At 41.0% G+C, this 21,777-nt stretch overlaps 1 protein-coding gene across 7 annotated transcripts in view; it reads right to left on the bottom strand.

Moving 5' to 3' along the window:
* Window positions 1-21,777, bottom strand: part of RAD51B (RAD51 paralog B) — a 917,968-nt gene that overhangs the window by 862,851 nt on the left and 33,340 nt on the right. For all 7 annotated transcript variants that reach the window (XM_034937708.3, XM_055097728.2, XM_055097729.2 and 4 more), the window contains exon 5: window positions 6,653-6,789. In XM_034937708.3, the coding sequence (XP_034793599.1) occupies window positions 6,653-6,789 (137 nt within the window). The remainder of the gene's footprint in view (window positions 1-6,652; window positions 6,790-21,777) is intronic.

Genomic DNA, 21,777 nt, shown 5'->3' with positions numbered 1-21,777 from the left:
CTTGCATCCCAGGGATGAAGCCCACTTGATCATGGTGGATAAGCTTTTTGATGTGCTGCTGGATTCGGTTTGCCAGTATTTTATTGAGGATTTTTGCATCAATGTTCATCAAGGATATTGGTCTAAAATTCTCTTTTTTGGTTGTGTCTCTGCCCAGCTTTGGTATCAGGATGATGCTGGCCTCATAAAATCAGTTAGGGAGGATTCCCTCTTTTTCTATTGATTGGAATAGTTTCAGAAGGAATGGTACCAGCTCCTCCTTGTACCTCTGGTAGAATTCGGCTGTGAATCCATCTAGTCCTGGACTCTTTTTGGTTAGTAAGCTATTGATTACTGCCACAATTTCAGATCCTGTTATTGGTCTATTCAGAGATTCAGCTTCTTCCTGGTTTAGTCTTGGGAGAGTGTATGTGTACAGAAGTTTATCCATTTCTTCTAGATTTTCTAGTTTATTTCCGTAGAGGTGTTTGTAGTATTCTCTGATGGTAGTTTGTATTTCTGTGGGATCGGTGGTGATATCCCCTTTATCATTTTTTATTGCATCTATTTGATTCTTCTCTCTTTTTTTCTTTATAAGTCTTGCTAGCAGTCTATCAATTTTGTTGATCCTTTCAAAAAACCAGCTCCTGGATTCATTAATTTTTTGAAGGGTTTTTTGTGTCTCTATTTCCTTCAGTTCTGCTCTGATTTTAGTTATTTCCTGCCTTCTGCTAGCTTTTGAATGTGTTTGCTCTTGCTTTTCTAGTTCCTTTAATTGTGATGTTAGGCTGTCAGTTTTGTATCTTTCCTGCTTTCTCTTGTGGGCATTTAGTGCTATAAATTTCCCTCTACACACTGCTTTGAATGCGTCCCAGAGATTCTGGTATGTTGTGTCTTTGTTCTCGTTGGTTTCAAAGAACATCTTTATTTCTGCCTTCATTTTGTTATGTACCCAGTAGTCATTCAGGAGCAGGTTGTTCAGTTTCCATGTAGTTGAGTGGTTTTGAGTGAGATTCTTAATCCTGAGTTCTAGTTTGATTGCACTGTGGTCTGAGAGATAGTTTGTTATAATTTCTGTTCTTTTACATTTGCTGAGGAGAGCTTTACTTCCAAGTATGTGGTCAATTTTGGAATAGGTGTGGTATGGTGCTGAAAAAAATGTATATTCTGTTGATTTGGGGTGGAGAGTTCTGTAGATGTCTATTAGGTCTGCTTGGTGCAGAGCTGAGTTCAATTCCTGGGTATCCTTGTTGACTTTCTGTCTCGTTGATCTGTCTAATGTTGACAGTGGGGTGTTAAAGTCTCCCATTATTAATGTGTGGGAGTCTAAGTCTCTTTGTAGGTCGCTCAGGACTTGCATTATGAATCTGGGTGCTCCTGTATTGGGTGCATATATATTTAGGATAGTTAGCTCTTCTTGTTGAATTGATCCCTTTACCATTATGTAATGGCCTTCTTTGTCTCTTTTGATCTTTGTTGGTTTAAAGTCTGTTTTATCAGAGATTCAGATTGCAACCCCTGCCTTTTTTTGTTTTCCATTTGCTTGGTAGATCTTCCTCCATCCTTTTATTTTGAGCCTATGTGTGTCTCTGCATGTGAGATGGGTTTCCTGAATACAGCACACTGATGGGTCTTGACTCTTTATCCAATTTGCCAGTCTGTGTCTTTTAATTGGAGCATTTAGTCCATTTACATTTAAAGTTAATATTGTTATGTGTGAATTTGATCCTGTCATTATGATGTTAGCTGGTTATTTTGCTCGTTAGTTGATGCAGTTTCTTCCTAGTCTCGATGGTCTTTACATTTTGGCATGATTTTGCAGCAGCTAGTACCGGTTGTTCCTTTCCATGTTTAGTGCTTCCTTCAGGAGCTCTTTTAGGGCAGACCTGGTGGTGACAAAATCTCTCAGCATTTGCTTGTCTGTAAAGTATTTTATTTCTCCTTCACTTATGAAGCTTAGTTTGGCTGGATATGAAATTCTGGGTTGAAAATTCTTTTCTTTAAGAATGTTGAATATCGGCCCCCACTCTCTTCTGGCTTGTAGAGTTTCTGCCGAGAGATCTGCTGTTAGTCTGATGGGCTTCCCTTTGAGGGTAACCCGACCTTTCTCTCTGGCTGCCCTTAACATTTTTTCCTTCATTTCAACTTTGGTGAATCTGACAATTATGTGTCTTGGAGTTGCTCTTCTTGAGGAGTATCTTTGTGCCGTTCTCTGTATTTCCTGAATCTGAATGTTGGCTTGCCTTGCTAGATTGGGGAAGTTCTCCTGGATAATATCCTGCAGAGTATTTTCCAACTTGGTTCCATTCTCCCCGTCACTTTCAGGTACACCAATCAGACGTAGATTTGGTCTTTTCACATAGTCCCATATTTCTTGGAGGCTTTGCTCATTTCTTTTTATTCTTTTTTCTCTAAACTTCCCTTCTCGCTTCATTTCATTCCTTTCATCTTCCATCGCTGATACCCTTTCTTCCAGTTGATTGCATCGGCTCCTGAGGCTTCTGCATTCTTCACATAGTTCTCGAGCCTTGGTTTTCAGCTCCATCAGCTCCTTTAAGCACTTCTCTGTCTTGGTTATTCTAGTTATACATTCTTCTAAATTTTTTTCAAAGTTTCCAACTTCTTTGCCTTTGGTTTGAATGTCCTCCCGTAGCTCGGAGTAATTTGATCATCTGAAGCCTTCTTCTCTCAGCTCGTCAAAGTCATTCTCCATCCAGCTTTGTTCCGTTGCTGGTGAGGAACTGCGTTCCTTTGGAGGAGGAAAGTCGCTCTGCTTTTCAGAGTTTCCAGTTTTTCTGCTCTGTTTTTTCCCCATCTTAGTGGTTTTATCTACTTTTGGTCTTTGATGATGGTGATGTACAGATGGGTTTTTGGTGTGGATGTCCTTTCTGTTTGTTAGTTTTCCTTCTAACAGACAGGACCCTCAGCTGCAGGTCTGCTGGAGTACCTGGCCGTGTGAGGTGTCAGTCTGCCCCTGCTGAGGGGTACCTCCCAGTTAGGCTGCTCAGGGGTCAGGGGTCAGGGACCCACTTGAGGAGGCAGTCTGCCCGTTCTCAGATCTCCAGCTGCGTGCTGGGAGAACCACTGCTCTCTTCAAAGCTGTCAGACAGGGACATTTAAGTCTGCAGAGGTTACTGCTGTCTTTTTGTTTGTCTGTGCCCTGCCCCCAGAGGTGGAGCCTACAGAGGCAGGCAGGCCTCCTTGAGCTGTGGTGGGCTCCACCCAGTTCGAGCTTCCTGGCTGCTTTGTTTACCTAAGCAAGCCTGGGCAATGGCGGGTGCCCCTCCCTGAGCCTCGCTGCCGCCTTGCAGTTTGATCTCAGACTGCTGTGCTAGCAATCAGTGAGACTCCATGGGCGTAGGACCCTCTGAGCCAGGTGCGGGATATAATCTCCTGATGCTCTGTTTTTTAAGCCCGTCGGAAAAGCGCAGTATTCGGGTGGGAGAGACCCGATTTTCCAGGTGCCGTCTGTCACCCCTTTCTTTGACTCGGAAAGGGAACTCCCTGACCCCTTGCGCTTCCCAAGTGAGGCAATGCTTCGCCCTGCTTCGGCTCGCGCGTGGTGCAGGCACCCACTGACCTGCGCCCACTGTCTGGCACTCCCTAGTGAGATGAACCCGGTACCTCAGATGGAAATGCAGAAATCACCCGTCTTCTGTGTCGCTCATGCTGGGAGCTGTAGACCAGAGCTGTTCCTATTCGGCCATCTTGGCTCCTCCCTCTTTAATACATTTTAAACCTAAGTAGTTTGTATTTATTCCTCCTTTGATTTCTCTTTCCTTCTTAGTAAAAAGATATCTAGATATTTATAGGAAGAAATTATTTTCAACTTTTTCTCACGTACCCTAAATTCTATATATGTGAATCCTTTAATCCTTCATCATATTAATCCTTTAAACACTTTCTCATTTGTGCTGGTTAGCCGGCTAGCTTTGTAAGCACAAAGTGGAGACAATGTGAACACATACAGAGCTACAACATAGTCCTTTTTGCATCTCATATTTCCCTGCCTTACCTCTTCTCTAAGTCCAGAAACAGCTGGGGCTGGGACAGAAACTGTTAATTACCAATCCAATATCCATTTCCACTTCTTCCTCGCTATGAGAGCCCCAGTTTTATTCAGGCAGCAATATTAACCAGACAACTCATCATGATTGTTACGACGATCTTCTCCCCTCACTTTCCCAGCCTCTTTTTACATATAGAGGTGACTCAGTGAGAAATCTACAAGAGGACTACAGGCAACAAAAAGGAAATCCACGGATGGGAGGAGGCAGATATTATGAATAAAAGTACACTTTCCTGATAAAAGGTATAGCTGGCCCTTTTTCTTCACACTGACTTGAGCACAGAATGAATCCAGTGTCTGAAAATGTGCATGCCCTAGGTCTCTCTGTCATCACTGAGACCTGAGTGACCCAGTGCCAGCAACCACCTACTCAGGTCTTGTTATATGAGAGAAATAAACCTCTTTTTGTTTAAGCTACTGTTCTTTGGATACTCAGTTATCTGCAGCAGTAAGCTTTCCTAACCGATTGACCAACCTTTCCTGATAATTCCAAATAGGGGTTAAGCTGTCCTGTAACAGAATGAATGAAATGTGATCAGACACTACAGGGCCAGTTCCATTCTATGACCCACCATGACAAACTAGAAGGTAGTATAAGAATGCCAAATCTGGCATATATATTGGAGAGCATTCATATTTTTTATTCTACTTGGCCCTATCACCAGACCTCAAAATCCATTCCATGTGTGAGCCAGATGATCACTCATTTTAAGCCTTGTGGAGAATGGAATAAAAAACCAAATACAATATAAAGTTCAACCCCTATCCTCAAATGACCTTCATAAGAGCTCCTTGTGAACTATGCAATGTAATTCCAACAAAGGAGCTAAAATATTACCTCTTCATTTTCCAACCTGCCTCTGATGTAAATACCAACATGCACATTGGCAGAAAAAGATATGAAGGAGAAATAAGTAAATATGGGGGATTCAAAAAGTAAATAATTAAGGCTCTACGCAAAGACAAAAAACATAAGACTCTCCACAAATTCATTTGGAAAATGCAGACAAGTCACCTGCTAGTCTTCTGTATGTATGCTGATATCACCCAATTCATTGATAAGGTTTTTACACTGCTCTGAACTGTAATACTGGTAATATTATTTATTGCATGGTAATAAAATATCATGCAACAGTTTCCTCCTTAAGAAGACATCCTAAACTCTGTTTTGTATGTGGTGCAAAGAAAGCAGAAATCCATTACAGTGAACTGAACTGCTGTTATAAAAATAATCTTAATCTTTGAATTCTTTACCCAAATTCCCCAGGACCTTTGTAAGAGCTATTTGAACATTAGCTATTTATGACATAACTGGCTATTTAATACCTCCTTGGCTTGTTAGTCAAAGGCTAGTCATTGGCATTTTAAAGAGTACTTGGACAATTTGAGTGAACCAGTCTTTACCAGCTTTAATCTCAAATATATTTTCATGTTCAAATTTCCAGTAGTCTCAATGTTTATTCTTCTGTTCTTTTTTTTAACCATTTATTTAAGTCAAGATCCAAATAAGTTAATCACACAGCAATTGATCAATAAGGCTTTTAAATCTGTTTTAATCCAAAGGTTCCCCTTCCAACTATTTTTTAATCTTACAATTTATTTGTTACAGAAACCAAGTTGTTTGTTCTGTTATTTCCCACAGTTTGGATTCTGCTAATTGCATTTTCTAGAGCAGTTTGATGTGTTCCTCTCTTCTCTAGCTAGGTTGTAAATTGGTGGCTGGATCTGAAGCCTTGATCACATTCAAATTTGATTGTTCTTCCATCAGAAAGTACCCCAGTGACTCGTCATCTTTTTGTGATGTTAAATGCCTAGATCCATTAGATTGTCAGAGTTTGTAATTTGGTGATATTCTATCATTCCTTATTCATTTACTACTGGGATACATTTATAAAAAGACCAATTTAGGCCAGGCACAGTGGCTCACACCTGTAATCCCAGCACTTTGGGAGGCCAAGGCAGGCGGATCACAAGGTCAGGAGTTCAAGAGCAGTCTGGCCAATAAGGTGAAACACTGTCTCTACTAAAAATACAAAAATTAGCTAGGCCTGGTGGCAGGGCGCCTGTAATCCCAGCTACTCAGGAGGCTGAGACAGGAGAATCGCTTAAACCCGGGAGGCGGAGGTTGCAGTGAGCTGAGATCCTGCCACTGAACTCCAACCTGTGCGACAGAGAGAGACTCCATCTCAAAAAAAAAAAAAAAAAAAAGCCAGGCACAGTGGCTCACGCCTATAATCCCAGCACTTTGGGAGGCCAAGGTGGGCAGATCACTTGAGGCCAGAAGTTCAATACCAGCTTGGCCAACATGGTGATACCCTGTCTCTACTAAAAATAGAATAATTAGCCAGGTGTGGTGGTGCATACCTGTAGTCCCAGCTACTCGGGAGGCTGAGGCAGGAGAATCACTTGAACCCAAGAGGTGGAGATTGCCATGAGCCCAGATCGTGCCACTGCACTCCAGCCTGGCAACAGAGCAAGACTCCATCTCAAAAAAAAAAAAAAGGCAGGGGGGAGGGGTAGTAAATGTTAACCTATGTGTAAATGTTTCATGCTGTATATAAGTTACAAAAGTAAAACATTATAATAGAAAATAAAATCTCATACCTTTCAGCACTAAATGCAGACTCTGTGTCAATGTACACCACAGCTCCTTCTAATCCTCCCATGTTGGTGGGTAATGTAGCCAAAATGCTCATCATTATACAAAACTGAGTTTTTCCACAACCTGGTGGACCTGTAATCTAAAAAAAAAAAAAAAAAAAAAAAAAAAAAAGTTATTTAGATAAACATCACAAGCCAGTCAAAGCAAAATCCTTTTAAGACTTTGCCATATATGCAGTCCAACTAACCTGGGTTCCCAGGAGAGAATTAAGCCCAAGACAGCCATTGTATGGAATGAATTAACTTCTCCCCTCTGCATCTGAATTGGCACTAGTTATGTACCATCCTTGGAGGAATTGAGAAAATAGTCACTCAAATCATCCACTGTATTTTGTAGTTCAGATGAGAAACTTTTAGTTGAGAAAGGCTGAAACATTCACTCATTTATACCATCATAACTTGGCATTCTATACCTTTTCCTCATGAAGATATTTATAATAAGACCTTAAAATATTTAAGAGTCTTTAATAAATGGTTGAGCATTTGTTAAAAATTAGCATTTCAAAACAATGTTGCACTAGTCCCATTAAGGGCTACTTTAATCCATATTTTTAAGAGTATTTAGGGGTGAAGGGTACTGATGTACACAATTTATTTTCAAACAGTTCAGCAAATAAAAATGTGTATGTGTGTGCATATATGTGTGTAGAAAGAGAAATAAAGCAAATTTATTGCTTTATAAACAACTGTTGAGTTTAGGTGATTCCTACTTTGAAATGTCTGTTTTGAAATCTTCATTGGCAGAAAACTATTTTGAGATTATAAAAGTTGAAATCAAAAGAGTATAGACAGGAAATAATAGGAAATTAATTATATCCATATTCAAGTGTAACTAGAAGTAGTTTGGCTCTGTGTCCCCATCCAAATCTCAGGTTGAATTGTAATCCCCAGTACTGGAGGAGGGGGCCTGGTGGGAGGTGATTAGATCATGGTGGCAGTTTCCCTCTTGCTGTTCTCATGATAGTGAGTTCTCACAAGATCTGATGGTTTAAAAGTGTGTGGCACTTTCTCTTTCTCTCTCTCTCTCTCTCTCCTGTTCTGCCATAGTAAGATGTCTCTCTCTCTCCTGTTCCGCCATAGTAAGATGTCTCTGTCTGTCTCTCTCTCTCTCTCTTGTTCTGCCATAAGATGTGCTTGCTTCCCCTGTAAGTTTCCTGAGGCCTCCCAACCATGCCTCCTGTTAAGCCTGCAGAACTGTGAGTCGATTACACCTCTCTTCTTCATAAATTACCCAGTCTCAGGTAGTTCTTTATAGCAATGTGAGAATGAACTAATACAGTAGTTAACAAAATTAATTTGAAAATGTTTAGAAATATCTCCTTTAAACACATTTGTCACATTAGTTGTGGCGCCCAAATTTTTAGAACCAATGCACTATTTCTTTGTGAAAATAACACTAAAGAACTTTTTTTTTAACATTAAGAGGAAGGGGAGAGGAGAGGAAGGGAAAAGAAAAAAAAATCTAAGAGAGGGAAAAAAGTCTGGGCTAAAACTAAGACATACAATAAAGAAACTGTCTCAGATACATTATGAAGTAGGAAGAAATAAGTAGGAGTGATTCATGAGTCTAAATCATCTAGATATGTGGTTCTCAGATTTGAGTGAGCATCAGAATCACCTGGAAAGCTTGTTAACCAGCATTTCTGGTTCAGTAGGTCTGGGTTATGGCCTGAGAATTTCCATCGCTAGTAAGTTCCCAGGTAATGCTGATGTTATTATATACTTTGAGAACCACTGTTTCAGAATTTAGTCTAAAGGTAAACTTCATTTATCAAAGTTCAACCTTAAAACACAAATGTTTAGCACACGCCTGTAATCCCAGAGGCTGAGGCAAGACAATCACTTGAGCCCAGGAGTTCTAGACCAGCCAGAGCAACAAAGCAAGACCATGTCTCAAAAAAAAAAAAAAAAAAAAAAATTCCCATATTTATGTGCTGGTTTATAATCTTTACAATGATCATTTAGACTTTAAGAATAAATAATTACTCCTGTCAATAATAGCTTGCCAGATTATGAGAGATCAGTAAAGAGAGTTCTCCAAACTTATTTGACCACATACCCCAACAAACCAGCCAAAAAAAGCAATCAAAACAAAATTTAGTACAGCCCTCCAATATATGCATATTTATTATAAACATACTATTTTACTAATATGTCCTATAGAGTATAAAACACACACAAAGTATGAATTAAAAATTATAAACATTAAAAATCATTTTATAATATTTATTACTTATATAAAAGATCTGTTTGCTCTCATAAAAGCTTACCATTTTTAGTAGAGCAATGATAATAATGAAAATAATAAGAAACCAAATTGTATCTTTAAAAAATAATAATGTAAATATTTTGTGATTCGGTGATTGAAATGTCAGGTCCTAAGTTCCACTTATTTCAGTACTTAATTGTAAGCTGAGAAGGGGATAATTACAAAGATGCAGGGATTGAAATTAAAGAAATACATCATTTGTTGGACTTAACTAAATTACTACTTGCATTTTTCAATACCTTCCATCAATTATGCAAAAGTTTTTATTGATCTTCCTTCACGTCAATTGATTGTTCTTGCAGACGAATCAAAACATGTCACATTTTAACATTTTTAACAACTGGTTTAAAAACTCACTGAAACTTTTTTTTTTTTTTGCTTACATTTATTTAGTTTTACTGAAGTATGACCATCAGCCAGAAAAGTACACAAATCACATCTGAGCAGTTTGATGAATTTCTACCACGATACTCATTTGCCACCAGATATGTATCATGGGTTTTGCTTGTTTTAATATTTTTAATTGATAAATAATAATATATATTTATGGAGTTCAATATGATGATATTTTGAAATATGTTTATAGTACACTGTAGAATGGTTAAATCAAGCTAATTAACATATCTATCACTTCATATACTTATCTTTTTTTTGGTGGGAACATTTAAAATCTACTCTTTTAGCAATTTGAAATATACAACATTATTACTAACTATAGTTACCATGCTGTACAATAAATCACCAAAATTTATTCCTACTGTCTAACAAACTTGAGACCCTTTTACCAACATCTCTCCTTCCCCTATTCCCCCTTCCCCCCGCTGACTGAAACTCTATTTGTAACATTTTTGAAGAGTATACAAAATATTTTTCCAAGTATTTTTTAAGAGTGCAGATAAATTTTCATAAGACACACATATCTTTGACAACAAAAATCACATGATAAAAGAAATATTCTAAACAGTGATTTCAAAAACATTCTGTGTTTTTATCCCAGCCTTTAGAAAAGGCAGTTACATTTTCACTCCTTGTTAAAACATTACCTTTACCTTGAAGAAATGAAGTAACAGTGTTGCATTGATTGGTTGGTTGCTTGGTGTTTAATCTGCAATGCAGATTACATAGTCACTTGTCATACAAAAAAGGGTCAGCAAATTTGACATCTCTTGTCTTTTCATTTAAAAAAACATGCTTCACCCATCTTTTTTTTTTTTTTTTAAAGACAGGGTCTCACTCTGTTGCCCAGGCTGGAGTGCAGTGGCATGAACATAACTTACTGCAAGTGGCCTCAAATTCACACATGCCCAGCTTTTTTTTTCATAGAGACTGGGTTTCACCATGTTGCCCAGGCTGGTCTTGAACTCCAGGACTCAAGACATCCACCCACCTCAGCCTCTCAAAGTGCTGAGATTACAGGCATGAGCCACCATGCCCAGCTAACCCATCTTTTAAGTTCAATGATTCTTTTACAGTCTTTGCTGTAAGATAATCAGAGATGCTCTTGTGATTCAAATGATTCTCATGGTCACTTCTCATCTCATTATAGAGTACACTAGGGATTCTATACAACAGTTAGGATTTTTTGTTTTTTTGTTTTGGTTTGTGACAGGGTCTCGCTCTGTCACCCAGGCTGGAGTGCAGTGGCATGATCACGGCTCACTGCAGCCTCTGCCTTCAGGGCTCAAGCAATCCTCCCACCTCCACCACTCAAGCGGCAGGAACTACAGGCACACATCACCATACCCAGGTAATTTTTTATTTTTTGTAGTGGCAAGGTCTCACTATGTTGCCCAGGATGGTCTTGAACTCCTGAGCTAAAGTAATCCTCTCACCTTGGCCTCCCAAAGTACTAGGATTACAGGCATGAGCCAACATGCCCAGCCTAACAGTCAGATTTTAAGAAAAATTAACAACATTAATACCATACTGAAATACTCTCTTTGCACATCTGACATCAACCTATGTGTTGCTATAGATTACCTAAGGATGATGCAACAGAAAAGTTGAAAGACTTTTACAGGGACCATCCATATACCCACCACTTAGACTCTGCATTTACAATTTTTACTGTATTTGTTATACTATACTATGACTATACTGTATGCTTTCTGTATGATTAATCCATTCACCAATCCATCTTAGGGTTTTTTTAATGCATTTCAAAGTAAGTCAAACACATTAATATAGTTTCCCCCAACAGTCCAGCATGCATAGCATTAACTAGAATTTAACATGTATTATTCCTTTTTTTCCTTTTGCAGTAAATTCTACATGCAATGAAATGTGCAAATTATAAGTCTACCATTTCATAAACTTGAACAAGTGCATACATATATGCAACCTAAACTCTTACAAAGTCAAAACACTATCGTTATCCCAGGAAATTCTCTCATATACATTGTTTTGTATTCATAAAGTCACTTATTTTCAAGAATATATCTTCCCTGATACATCTTTATTTTAATGGCACAAAATGAAATTAGTTCTTCATGTATTTCATTATTGAAACAAAATATAGCTACTATGATAATCTGAGCCTTGTTAGAAACATCTGTACTTCAAATATATAGCATCCTCTCACATTAAATAATTTAAGTTCTCAATGATTCAAATCATCTTCAAAGATTTCTATGCAACTTCTCAAAGTATTTGTTCATGAAAGAGTTCATTTAAGGCCGGGTGCGGTGACTCATGCTTGTAATCCCAGCAGTTTGGGAGGCCGAGGTGGGCAGATCACCTGAGGTCGGAAGTTCGAGACCAGTCTGACCAACATGGAGAAACCTCGTCTCTACTAAAAATACAAAAAATTAGCCAGGCGTGGTGGTGCATGCCTGTAATCCCAGCTCCTCGGGAGGCTGAGACAGGAGAATCGCTCGAACCTGGGAGGTGGAGGTTGCAGTGAGCCGAGATCGCGTCATTGCACTCCAGCCTGGGCAACAAGAGCAAAACTTCGCTCAAAAAAAAAAAATTCATTTAAGTTGTTGCCATATTGTTTCCTATGTTTTATTTCATCCATTTTATGAACAAGTGTGTCCCTAATGTTACTAATAATGTACTGTATTTGGTCTTTTGCTGTTAAGAAAACACAAAAGATGCTTTTAAATATCTATTATTTATTTTAATGACATTTTTCTAGATACTGAGTTATGTGTCACATAACTTTAAATGTCATGGAAAAACTTTTGTCAGTTTAACTTCCTGTCCCACATGTTCATTAATTATGATGGCTTCCTACTATTGTTAGCCAGTATTTCAAGGGAATAAAATATCAGAAAGTGTTTCTTTGTTAACAATAGTGGATATAATTCCATCTATCAAATTGTCTTGCTTATAATTTCACTTTTTCTGGACATCTTCTCAGCTGAGATTAGACTGTTGTTGATTTTTACTTCAACATTAATAATGTCTCATAGGAGAAGCATCCGCTCTGACCTATACATGTGTGTGGCTCACTTCCACTCTCATTATTAGTATTGCACACAATTTAGTTTCTTTGCAGGAATCTTTCTTGCCATTTATCTGTTTTGTGAGCTTTGATTTCGTTAAATCCATAAATCCACCTAACTAGATGTATGCAGACTTATAATTCATCCCAGTATGTTGAAAATAACAAGCAAGGGGCCTCTGTCAACCCCTGCATGCTTTCCTCAAGCACTATAACTGATACCCAACAGTCTGACACCCAGACCAAGTGAGGATGTCAGTGTTGATCCATTGATTAAATGTTAATTAAGGTAAATTTCATTTGTTAGATTGAAACAATAAAAGTTTTAATATTTTCTTCCCACAACCTAATGAAACATTTTACATACCCTGCTTTGGAGAATGCTAGTCTAAATTCAGAGCTCTAAACATTTTTATGGAACTTTCTTCATTTTCAAAAACAACATGGATCAAATTAGTCACCAGATATCAGGGCAAGGGAAACTTCTGTCAGTAAAAGTTGAAAGTGGATCTTGAAATAAAGAAATGCTTATGCTTACTAATGATAGCGACAGGAGGCAGTGAAATGCCTAGGCAGATAGGGTAGGGCCAGGTATCCGGTGAAACCCCACCTCCAAGCCGGATACAGTTCAAAGCCTGAAAGCCAAGCTATATGTTAAATCCCTGGACCAGAGTGAGAACTTGTCTTCCTGTTTGACACGCTTTCCTCTGGACTGATCCTCATCCTTCACCTATTTTACGTATACCTACCCTTTCCTAATTCGTTTTCCACACTGTCTTGCCCACCTTTGAGTGGTGTCTTTGCTTTAAAATTTTTTGCATAATTGCAAACCAATCAGCATGCACTCCCCATTCTGTAACTATAAAGAACCCAAACTCAATCAATACCGGAGACAGCCGGAATTTAAGGGAGATGGCCAGACTTTGGGTAAGACAGCTGGACTTCGGGGAAGAGATGACCCAACTTTAGGGAAGATGACCTGCCCTTCCTGTCCCCTCTCTAGCTATCCTCTCCACGGAGAGTCATTTTCATCGCTCAATAAAATTATCTGCCTTCACCATCCGTCAATTGTCCAACTGACCTCATTCTTCTTGGATGCCAGACAGGGACCCACCAAGTGCGGGTACCCAGAAGGCTGTCATGCTGGCCCTTTGCCCTCACCAGCAGAGGGCAACTGCCCCACATAACGAGGTAAGGGGCCAACTGAGCTGCCAACACACCACCGTCCACAGAGGGCAGAACTAAGAGAGTACTGTAACACCCACTCTGGGGATTCGGGGTCACAGGCACCCTTACCTGGGTGCCTCCACGGGCCCTTCATGGAGTTTGCTCCTGGCAGCTCCCAGAGTGGCTGGCCGGATCCCACACTCGCTAGCTCATGCCTGATCTGGCCGCGGACCCCACACAGAGCTTGCTCCTGCTGGCACTCCGAGCTGTGCTGGCCAGATCCCGCACTTGCTCACTCACACCAGCACATGAAGCTTGCTCCTTCAAGTGCCTGGAACAGCCAGCCAGATCCCGCACTCACTCACTCACGTGCTCCCTCCCGCAAGAGGTTGAGCATGGTGGGCCAAGTAAATGGGATACCCCTGTCATAAGTCCAGCAAAGGGGCTGAGAAAAATCTTCCATCATTAATATCATTAGAGTGCTAACTAGCAGAGGAAAAAGGACTAGCCTTTCTATACATACTATCCATGTGCCAAGTTTTGGATATGTTCTCAGATTTAATGAGCTGAAAACTGTTCAATGCTTTGTGATTTTTAAAAGGGTGAAACAAGCCATTATTTTAATTAAGATGATATATTTGGAAATATTCAGTGAAGTATCAAGTACCTTGAAAATGTAAAGTATTACTTTACTATTCTATCTTTAAAGAAAACATGTAAAAAATAGCTGAAAAGTTAAACAAGGGCAACTGGCATTTTCCCTACTTCATTATTTTTATGTACTGATTCAGTATAGTCTTGGAGAAAATAAAACATCATGTGAATAACAGTAAGAGATTTCTGGGTTTGTTTGTTGAGTTTGGATTAGAGTTTGGATAGTAGCATTTACTTTAAACCATAATAAACAATTTCTAATTTTTTTTAACAATCTCAGATCCTGCTCACAAATTTTTTTCATCTCTTCCTAGACTCAAAAAAATTATACCATATGCGATTTTATGGGCTGCCTGGAGTTAAATTTCATTTTTTTTCAGGTTTATTTAGTGGGTAAAAACATTTCAACATTAATAATTTTTAGCTTCAGATAGTCTAGCTCTGAATTCTAGCACCCAAACCACAAAATTTCAAGTTGTGTTCAGTTCCCAGCTTCAGCCCCAATGGTGGTTAGAAAGAGAAAACATGCCAAACCAGAATAGGCTAAGTTATTTGCTTCTTGTAAACTCAGACTGAATACAATATTTACACACCGAAAACACCAGTAAAAAAACAATTCACTTCATATAGTTAGAGCCAAAGTTTCAACAACCTGCTTGAGAAATGTAAAAGAACTAAAAAAAAAAAAAAAAGTCAGTAGTGAATATCACTCAAATATCAGCAAGGAAGCAAATGTTAATAATTGGTTTGAAGAGGAAAGAGAATTGTTCCCAAGAAAAGGTCTAATTGTACTAAAGTAAAAATGAAGCCTGCTCATCTTAAACTTTTCATGGCTGAGAGGAATGTAAAATCTGGTCCAGTTAGGACCTAAAATCTTATCAAGTTAACTCTCCTCACATTCAAGATGAGGGCAACTGGACAGGGTAATCTGCCAAGCCAATACCTGGCAGAAGACAATTTAAGGATGCCTGGCTCTGATCTGAAACCAGTGAGCATGTTTTAAAAAAGCTTCATTAAAAAAATATTTTTTTAATGACCTCCAGCATCTAACTACTTGTCTCCGTTTGCTCAACAATTATGTAGAAATATGAGTAGGTCTTCAGACCTACAAAATTCATTTTTAAAATAACTAACATTCTAAATCCTAAAGCCAAAACCATAAAAAAGGAAAAAAAAAAAAAAAAAGAATCTCAGAAAGGCCAGGTTGCATTGCATTTTGCCTTGTGAAAGAAACCTTGATCTTAAATTACTTTACACCAACATGTGGAAGAGTTTATGTCTTGGATTCTCTCTACCACTCCCTCCTTTTTCATATTGACAGCTGCCGTTTTGGAAGTAAATGGGAAGGGAGAGAGGAAGAGTAGGGATGGGAAAAGAGCAGAAAAAGCAGGAGGGAATGGAAATGACAAGTACCCCAAGTTCCACCATTAACAAAAATCAAACAGTATTAAGGGATATAATCATTCATTTAACAGCAGTTATTGAACATGTGCCACATAAAAGACTCTAGTAAACCATTACAGAGCAGAATGTTTATTTCTAAATTAGAGAGTAAGTGAAGAATTGGGAACAATGGTCCAATCAACCGCATATGCTAAACGCCTGTATTAGAACAGAGGCCTAGTTATCTGCCTTTCAAAACATAGGGCAGGATAAACGAATGTCAGCAGACTGTACTCAAGGAACATCCATTTGAAATCTCTCTCTGGTTTTCCTGCTGCTGTTACAACTTGTGGGGCACATCTGAACCTCACTGCAGCCTGAAGAAGACAGGATCCACCTTTGCAGACGTGGAGACCCATGAGCAAAAAAATAAATGTTTGCTGCTGTTGTCAGCAGCTAAAATCAACTAATAAATATCTATGTCTTACACTTAACTGTTTCGTGTACTTCTGTTACATGGCTCGTGCTTATAGGTATTTGAGTTTACAACCCCTGCCTTATTATTTCCTGTGGTCATGTAGGCCACAGCTAATCCTGCCAATTATAAAAAGAACTATAATAGGCCAGGTGCGGTGGCTCAAGCCTATAATCCCAGCACTTTGGGAGGCCAAGGTGGGCGAATCACGAGGTCAGGAGATCCAGACCATCCTGGCTACTAACACAGTGAAACCCCGCCTCTACTAAAAATACAAAAAAAAAAAATCGCCAGGCGTGGTGGCGGGCACCTGTAATCCCAGCTGCTGGGGAGGCTGAGGCAGGAGAATGGCATGAACCCGGGAGGCGGAGCTTACATTGAGCCGAGATCGTGCCACTGCACTCCAGCCTGGGCAACAGAGCAAGACTCTGTCTCAAAAAAAAAAGAACTATAATAGTAATTGTTCCAAGAAAAAACTAAGATGCTGGCCAGGCGCGGTGGTTCACATCTGTAATCCCAGCACTTTGGGAGGCCGAGGCAGGTGGATCATGAGGTCAGGAGATCGAGACCATCCTGGCTAACATGGTGAAACCCCATCTCTACTAAAAATACAAAAACTTTGCCAGGCATAATAACTATGCAGATATTACATCTCTCTGTGTTGAACTGAGTTCTCTGGTCCTGTACTCTAGATTATATTACAGTATGAAAATAATAGTTTTTTAAGATACAGGATCTCACCCCAGGCTGAAGTGCAGTGGCACAAGCATAGCCCACGGCAGGTTTGAACTCCTGGCTCAAGTGATCCTCCTGCCTCAGTCTCCTAAGTAGCTGGGACTATAGGCATGCACCACCACACCTAACTAATTTTTTTTTTTTTTTTTTTACTTTTTGTAGAGCTAGGGTCTTGCTATGTTACTCAGGCTGGTCTGAAACTCCTGGCCTCAAGCGATCCTTCTGCTTCAGCCTCCCAAAGTGCTGGGATTACAGGCACGAGCCACCACACCTAGCTGAAAATACCTTTTTTGATGATATCTCTAAATACTTTTTTTTTTTTTTTGAGACGGAGCCTTACTCTGTTGCCCAGGCTGGGGTGCAGTAGTGCAATCTCAGCTCACTGCAACTGCTGCCTCCTGGATTCAAATGATTCTCATGCCTCAGCCTCCCAAGTAGCTGGCACAACAGGCGCATGCCACCACACCCAGCTAATTTTTGTATTTTTGGTAAAGATGGGGTTTTACCATGTTGGGCAGGCTGGTCTCAAACTCCTGGCCTCAAGTGATCTGCCCATCTCGGCCTCCCAAAGTGCTGGGATTACAGGCATGAGCCACTGCACCTCACCTGTATCTTTAAATATAACTTTAATTTTACCTATTCACAATAGCATCTATCTTATGCATTCTCAGCATGGGTAATATTAACCCCAAGGGTAAAAGTTGTTTTGGAGGAAGGGGAAGATTTTACTCTTTTATGTATAAAGCACAGATATTTATACAGTACAAAAACAGATATACAGTATATGTGTGGTAGAAAAACTTCATTGGAGGGTGTGGTTAAGAAAAAATTGTTAAAAAGGCTTCTTAGGAGACAATAATGAAAAAATGAATGAGGAACACTGATCTATATTATCTCATATGAGAAGGCTACCAAACTGATTTGATCTCCACATAATACAAACTTTAAGGAGTTTGCTGTTCTCAGGGAATGGAACAATGCCCTCCCTGTAGTTCACTTCCTTCAGCAGGTCCGCAGAGTTGGTGTCTCTGATTTCTCCTCTGCTGCTTCTGCTTTAAGAATGAATAGCACTTCTCTACTTCCACTTTTCATGTTGGTGTTGTAACTGAATATGTAAGCATACACAGATTCAGTGACATTCACGTAAGTCAAAACTGATGATAAATAACCCAGGAAATTTTTAAGTTAAAGTCAGGAAAGAGAAACTATAAAAATGACAGCAAAACATTTCCAGATTGATTCTTACTCTCTCAATCTCCAGATCCACTCTAAGTTCATTCAATCAGTTGCCTTACCCCACCCACCCACCCACCAGATCTATCTGACATCTATCTAGGACACTAGGCTTGACCTTTTAACCAGAAACAAAGACTGTGCAATGCAGTTAATTAGGCACCTTCACTGACACCTGTATTTTATTAGTTCTCTACTGCTTCATAACAAATTACCACAAACTTGGCAGCTTGAACAGCATCCATTTATTATGTCACTGCAAGTCAGTTTTGACTTATGTGAAAGTCACTGAATCTGGGTATACTTATATATTCAGTTACAACACCAAGATGAAAAGTGGAAGTAGAGAAGTGCTATTCATTCCTAAAGCAGAAGCAGCAGAGGATAAATCAGAGACAATCAGGTCAGAAGTCCAGATAGGGTTGGCTAGGTTCTCTGCTTAAGGTCTTACAAGGTTGAAATCAAGATCTCAGCTGAGCTGGACTCTTATCTGGAGGCTGGGAGTAAGAATCAACTTCCAAGTTCATTCAAGCTGTTGGCAAAAATCTATTTCTCTGCAGCTCTAGGTCTGAGGTCCCTTTCTTGCTCTTATCTCAGGGCCACTCACTGCTTCTAGAGGCTGCCTACATTCCTTTAATCATGGCCCCTCCACCTTCAAGGCAGCAATGGCATCCTGAGTCCTTCTTGGGTTTTAAGCTTTTCTTCCTTCCCCTTTTTAACAGCCAGAGAAAGCTCACTACTTCTAAGGGCTCATATGATTAGATCCAAATAATCTCCCCATCTTAAAGTCAACTATACCATATAACATATAATAATCATGGGAGTGACATCTCATCATATTCAAAGGTTCCAGGGATTAGGGCAGAACATCTTTGAGAGGCCATTTAAGAAATTCTGCCTACTACAACATTTCTGAGAACAGAATGGTCATAAAGTTTTTTTTTAATTATACACATACACACATGCATGCGTACATATGTTTACACACATGCATATATCAGTGGTAGGCGGCCTCTAAGACTCAATGATGCTCACCTTTGTTATCCATGCCTTTCTGTAGTCTCCTCCCACATTGTGTCAGGTTTGTCTGTGACTAATAGAATACTGCAGAAATGATGGTATGTAACTTCCAAGGCTTTGTCTTAAAAAGAAATTGTCATTTCTACCCTGTACTCTTGGATCACATACTCTGCAGAAAGTCAGCTGTTGTGTCATGAAGACACTCAAGCAGTCCTATGGAAAGGTTCACATCGCAAAGAACTGCCAACAGCCAGGACCAACTTCCCAGCCATATAAGCCATGTAAGGAAGACTTCCTGGAAGCTCAACCCCACATGGAGTCGGGGATCCCCACCAACCTTGGATCCCCGAGTTCCCTGGTGCCAGCTGTTATAGTCCCACCAAGGGAGGCCAGGTTTTTTCGCGTAGCTCTAGGATAGAAGCCATATCCATGGAGTTTAGGAGCAGTCAGACTGCAGGCCCTGCCTCTGCTGTTCCTTGCCAGGCAAGGCCACTGGCCTGGGCCCCCAGCACGCCCACTCCACCACCAACTGAGCACTCTGGTCAGTCGGTCACGGCTCTGGCTCTGTATTTCACTGGGTCAGAGCTCCCGGAGGTAACTGACAGGCCCACTGCAACTGCCTCTGTCAGGTCCTTGCTCCTGCTGCCCTCAGGCTGGGGAGGGAGTGAAGAGCCTGAGAGTAAGTAGACCTCCAGCAGGATGCAGCTGCCTTGAGAGTAAGTAGACCTCCAGCAGGATGCAGCTGCCTTCAGGAAAGGTGGCCAGACTCTTTGCTCTCAGAGGCCCAGCCCCTGCTGCTCCTTACAGGGCAGGGCCTCCTGACTTGGGCCGCCAGCACAGGCACCCCTACCCCCACATGATCACTTCAGTGAGTAGCAGCTCTGTTTCTCTAGGGTGGAGCTTCCAAAGGCAACTGACAGGCCCTCTACCACTGCAGCTGCTGCAGTACCCATCCTTGCTACTTCTAGGCTAGGGAGGGAACAAAGGTGCTTTCAAGCACCTCCATCAGCAGAGAGGAGTACCCAACCTGCTCCCCATTCCCTCTTCCCAGGTACACCCCCCATCACCATCACTCCCAAAGGCAACTGAACAGGTCCTCTGCCGTGGCCACCCCTGCTGCCCCCAGGCTGGGGAGAGAAACTCCAGTGCCAGCAGCTACCCTTCAGAGAGGTGGCCAGAATGCTTTCCACATGACCCCCTTCCTCCACTGCCCACTCCCCAACCAGGACTGCTGCCTTCTGGCTTCTACTGCACATACCCGACCCCTACATGAGCATTTCAGTCATGGCCCAAAGCCCTGTCGAAAACCTTACCCCCATAGACCTGTGATCTTCCCTGGGGCTCCCACCGCCTAAGTGCCCTGCCTGAGAGTTTAGCCCCTCACCCAGATATCAGCCCTCACCCCTTCCCATCACAGCCAGGACCTGAGGCTCCCCAACAATCCAGCCCCATCAAGACTCATAGAGGAAGTCCAGCCAGCCATCTAGGGACTAACTAGGGACTTACAGATCTCCCTACCCTATTCCAATTTTGCTAGTACTTTACCACATCTCCCATTGCCTGAGGTTGAACCGACACAACCAGCCAACACCACCACAACCAACACACCCCTGCAGAGGCCCAAAGAAGGAGTCCCCCAACCCCGCTCTTAAATGAAGAAGAGTCATCACATTGGAGAGCAGAGGAGCCACACAGCTACCTATATTAAGCTAAGTGATGAAGTTCTGCCCCAAAAACCACTCCCCTGGAGAGTCAAAAATTAGACATTTCCTAAGGCTCTCAACCACATGGTGGTCTGGAGATAGGCTGCAGTGTGTGTCTGATCCAGGAGTCAAGAGCTCTAGAACAAGGGTGTGACTGGGCAACAATCTACATTCCAGTCTATCTAGAAGGGGTTTGTGTAGCATCCCAAACCCCCACAGAGACTGTGGCACAATTCACTGGGAGCTTTTCCTAGCCACCCTCATCAGGGTTGGGGACTACACTTCTACATTTGACATAGGGGTATTTGTGGACAAGCCAGGTTATCCAGCTCTACCCAGCTATGTCCCCAGCACTCCCGTAAAATAGGAAGTACATGGTATGGAGCCCTCCACAGTCTAGCCTATCACCTGGAACAACAGAGAGTTCTTCACAGTAAACAAATATCAAGTACATAACCGTCTGCTTCCACCACAGCTGACTCTCACCCGTAAGCATCATCTACTGGCCCGTAGGTTGAACTCCACAGCCCAATATACAACCTGCTGCCAGAACATAAGGCCATGGAAACAAAGACAAAAGACCCTACTCGACATACTCTTAAGTCACACCCTTTAGTGAGTGGGGGAAGGAAAGGGGGAAAAAACAATAATAATACAAGAAAAGAAAGGGAAAGAAAACCCTACCTGCATGAAAATATCTACAAAAATTTGAAGTGCCAGCCAGGCACGGTGACTCATGTCTGTAATCCATCCCAGCACTCCAACCCTGGAGGCCAAAGCAGGAGGATTGCTTGAGCCCAGGAGTTCAAGACCACGGTGGGACACTGTCTATACAAATAATTAAAAAATTAGCCAGGCATGATGGCACACGCCTATAGTCCCAGCTACTTGGAAGGCTGAGGTGGGAGGATTGCTTTAGCCTGGGAGGTCGAGGCTGCAGTGGGACGTGATTCACTGCACTTCAGCCTGTGCAAAAGAGTGAGA

This window comes from Pan paniscus, chromosome 15 (genome assembly GCF_029289425.2).
Source record: "Pan paniscus chromosome 15, NHGRI_mPanPan1-v2.0_pri, whole genome shotgun sequence".
Classification (NCBI taxonomy): domain Eukaryota; kingdom Metazoa; phylum Chordata; class Mammalia; order Primates; family Hominidae; genus Pan; species Pan paniscus.
This window is presented reverse-complemented; position numbering and strand designations above follow the sequence as displayed.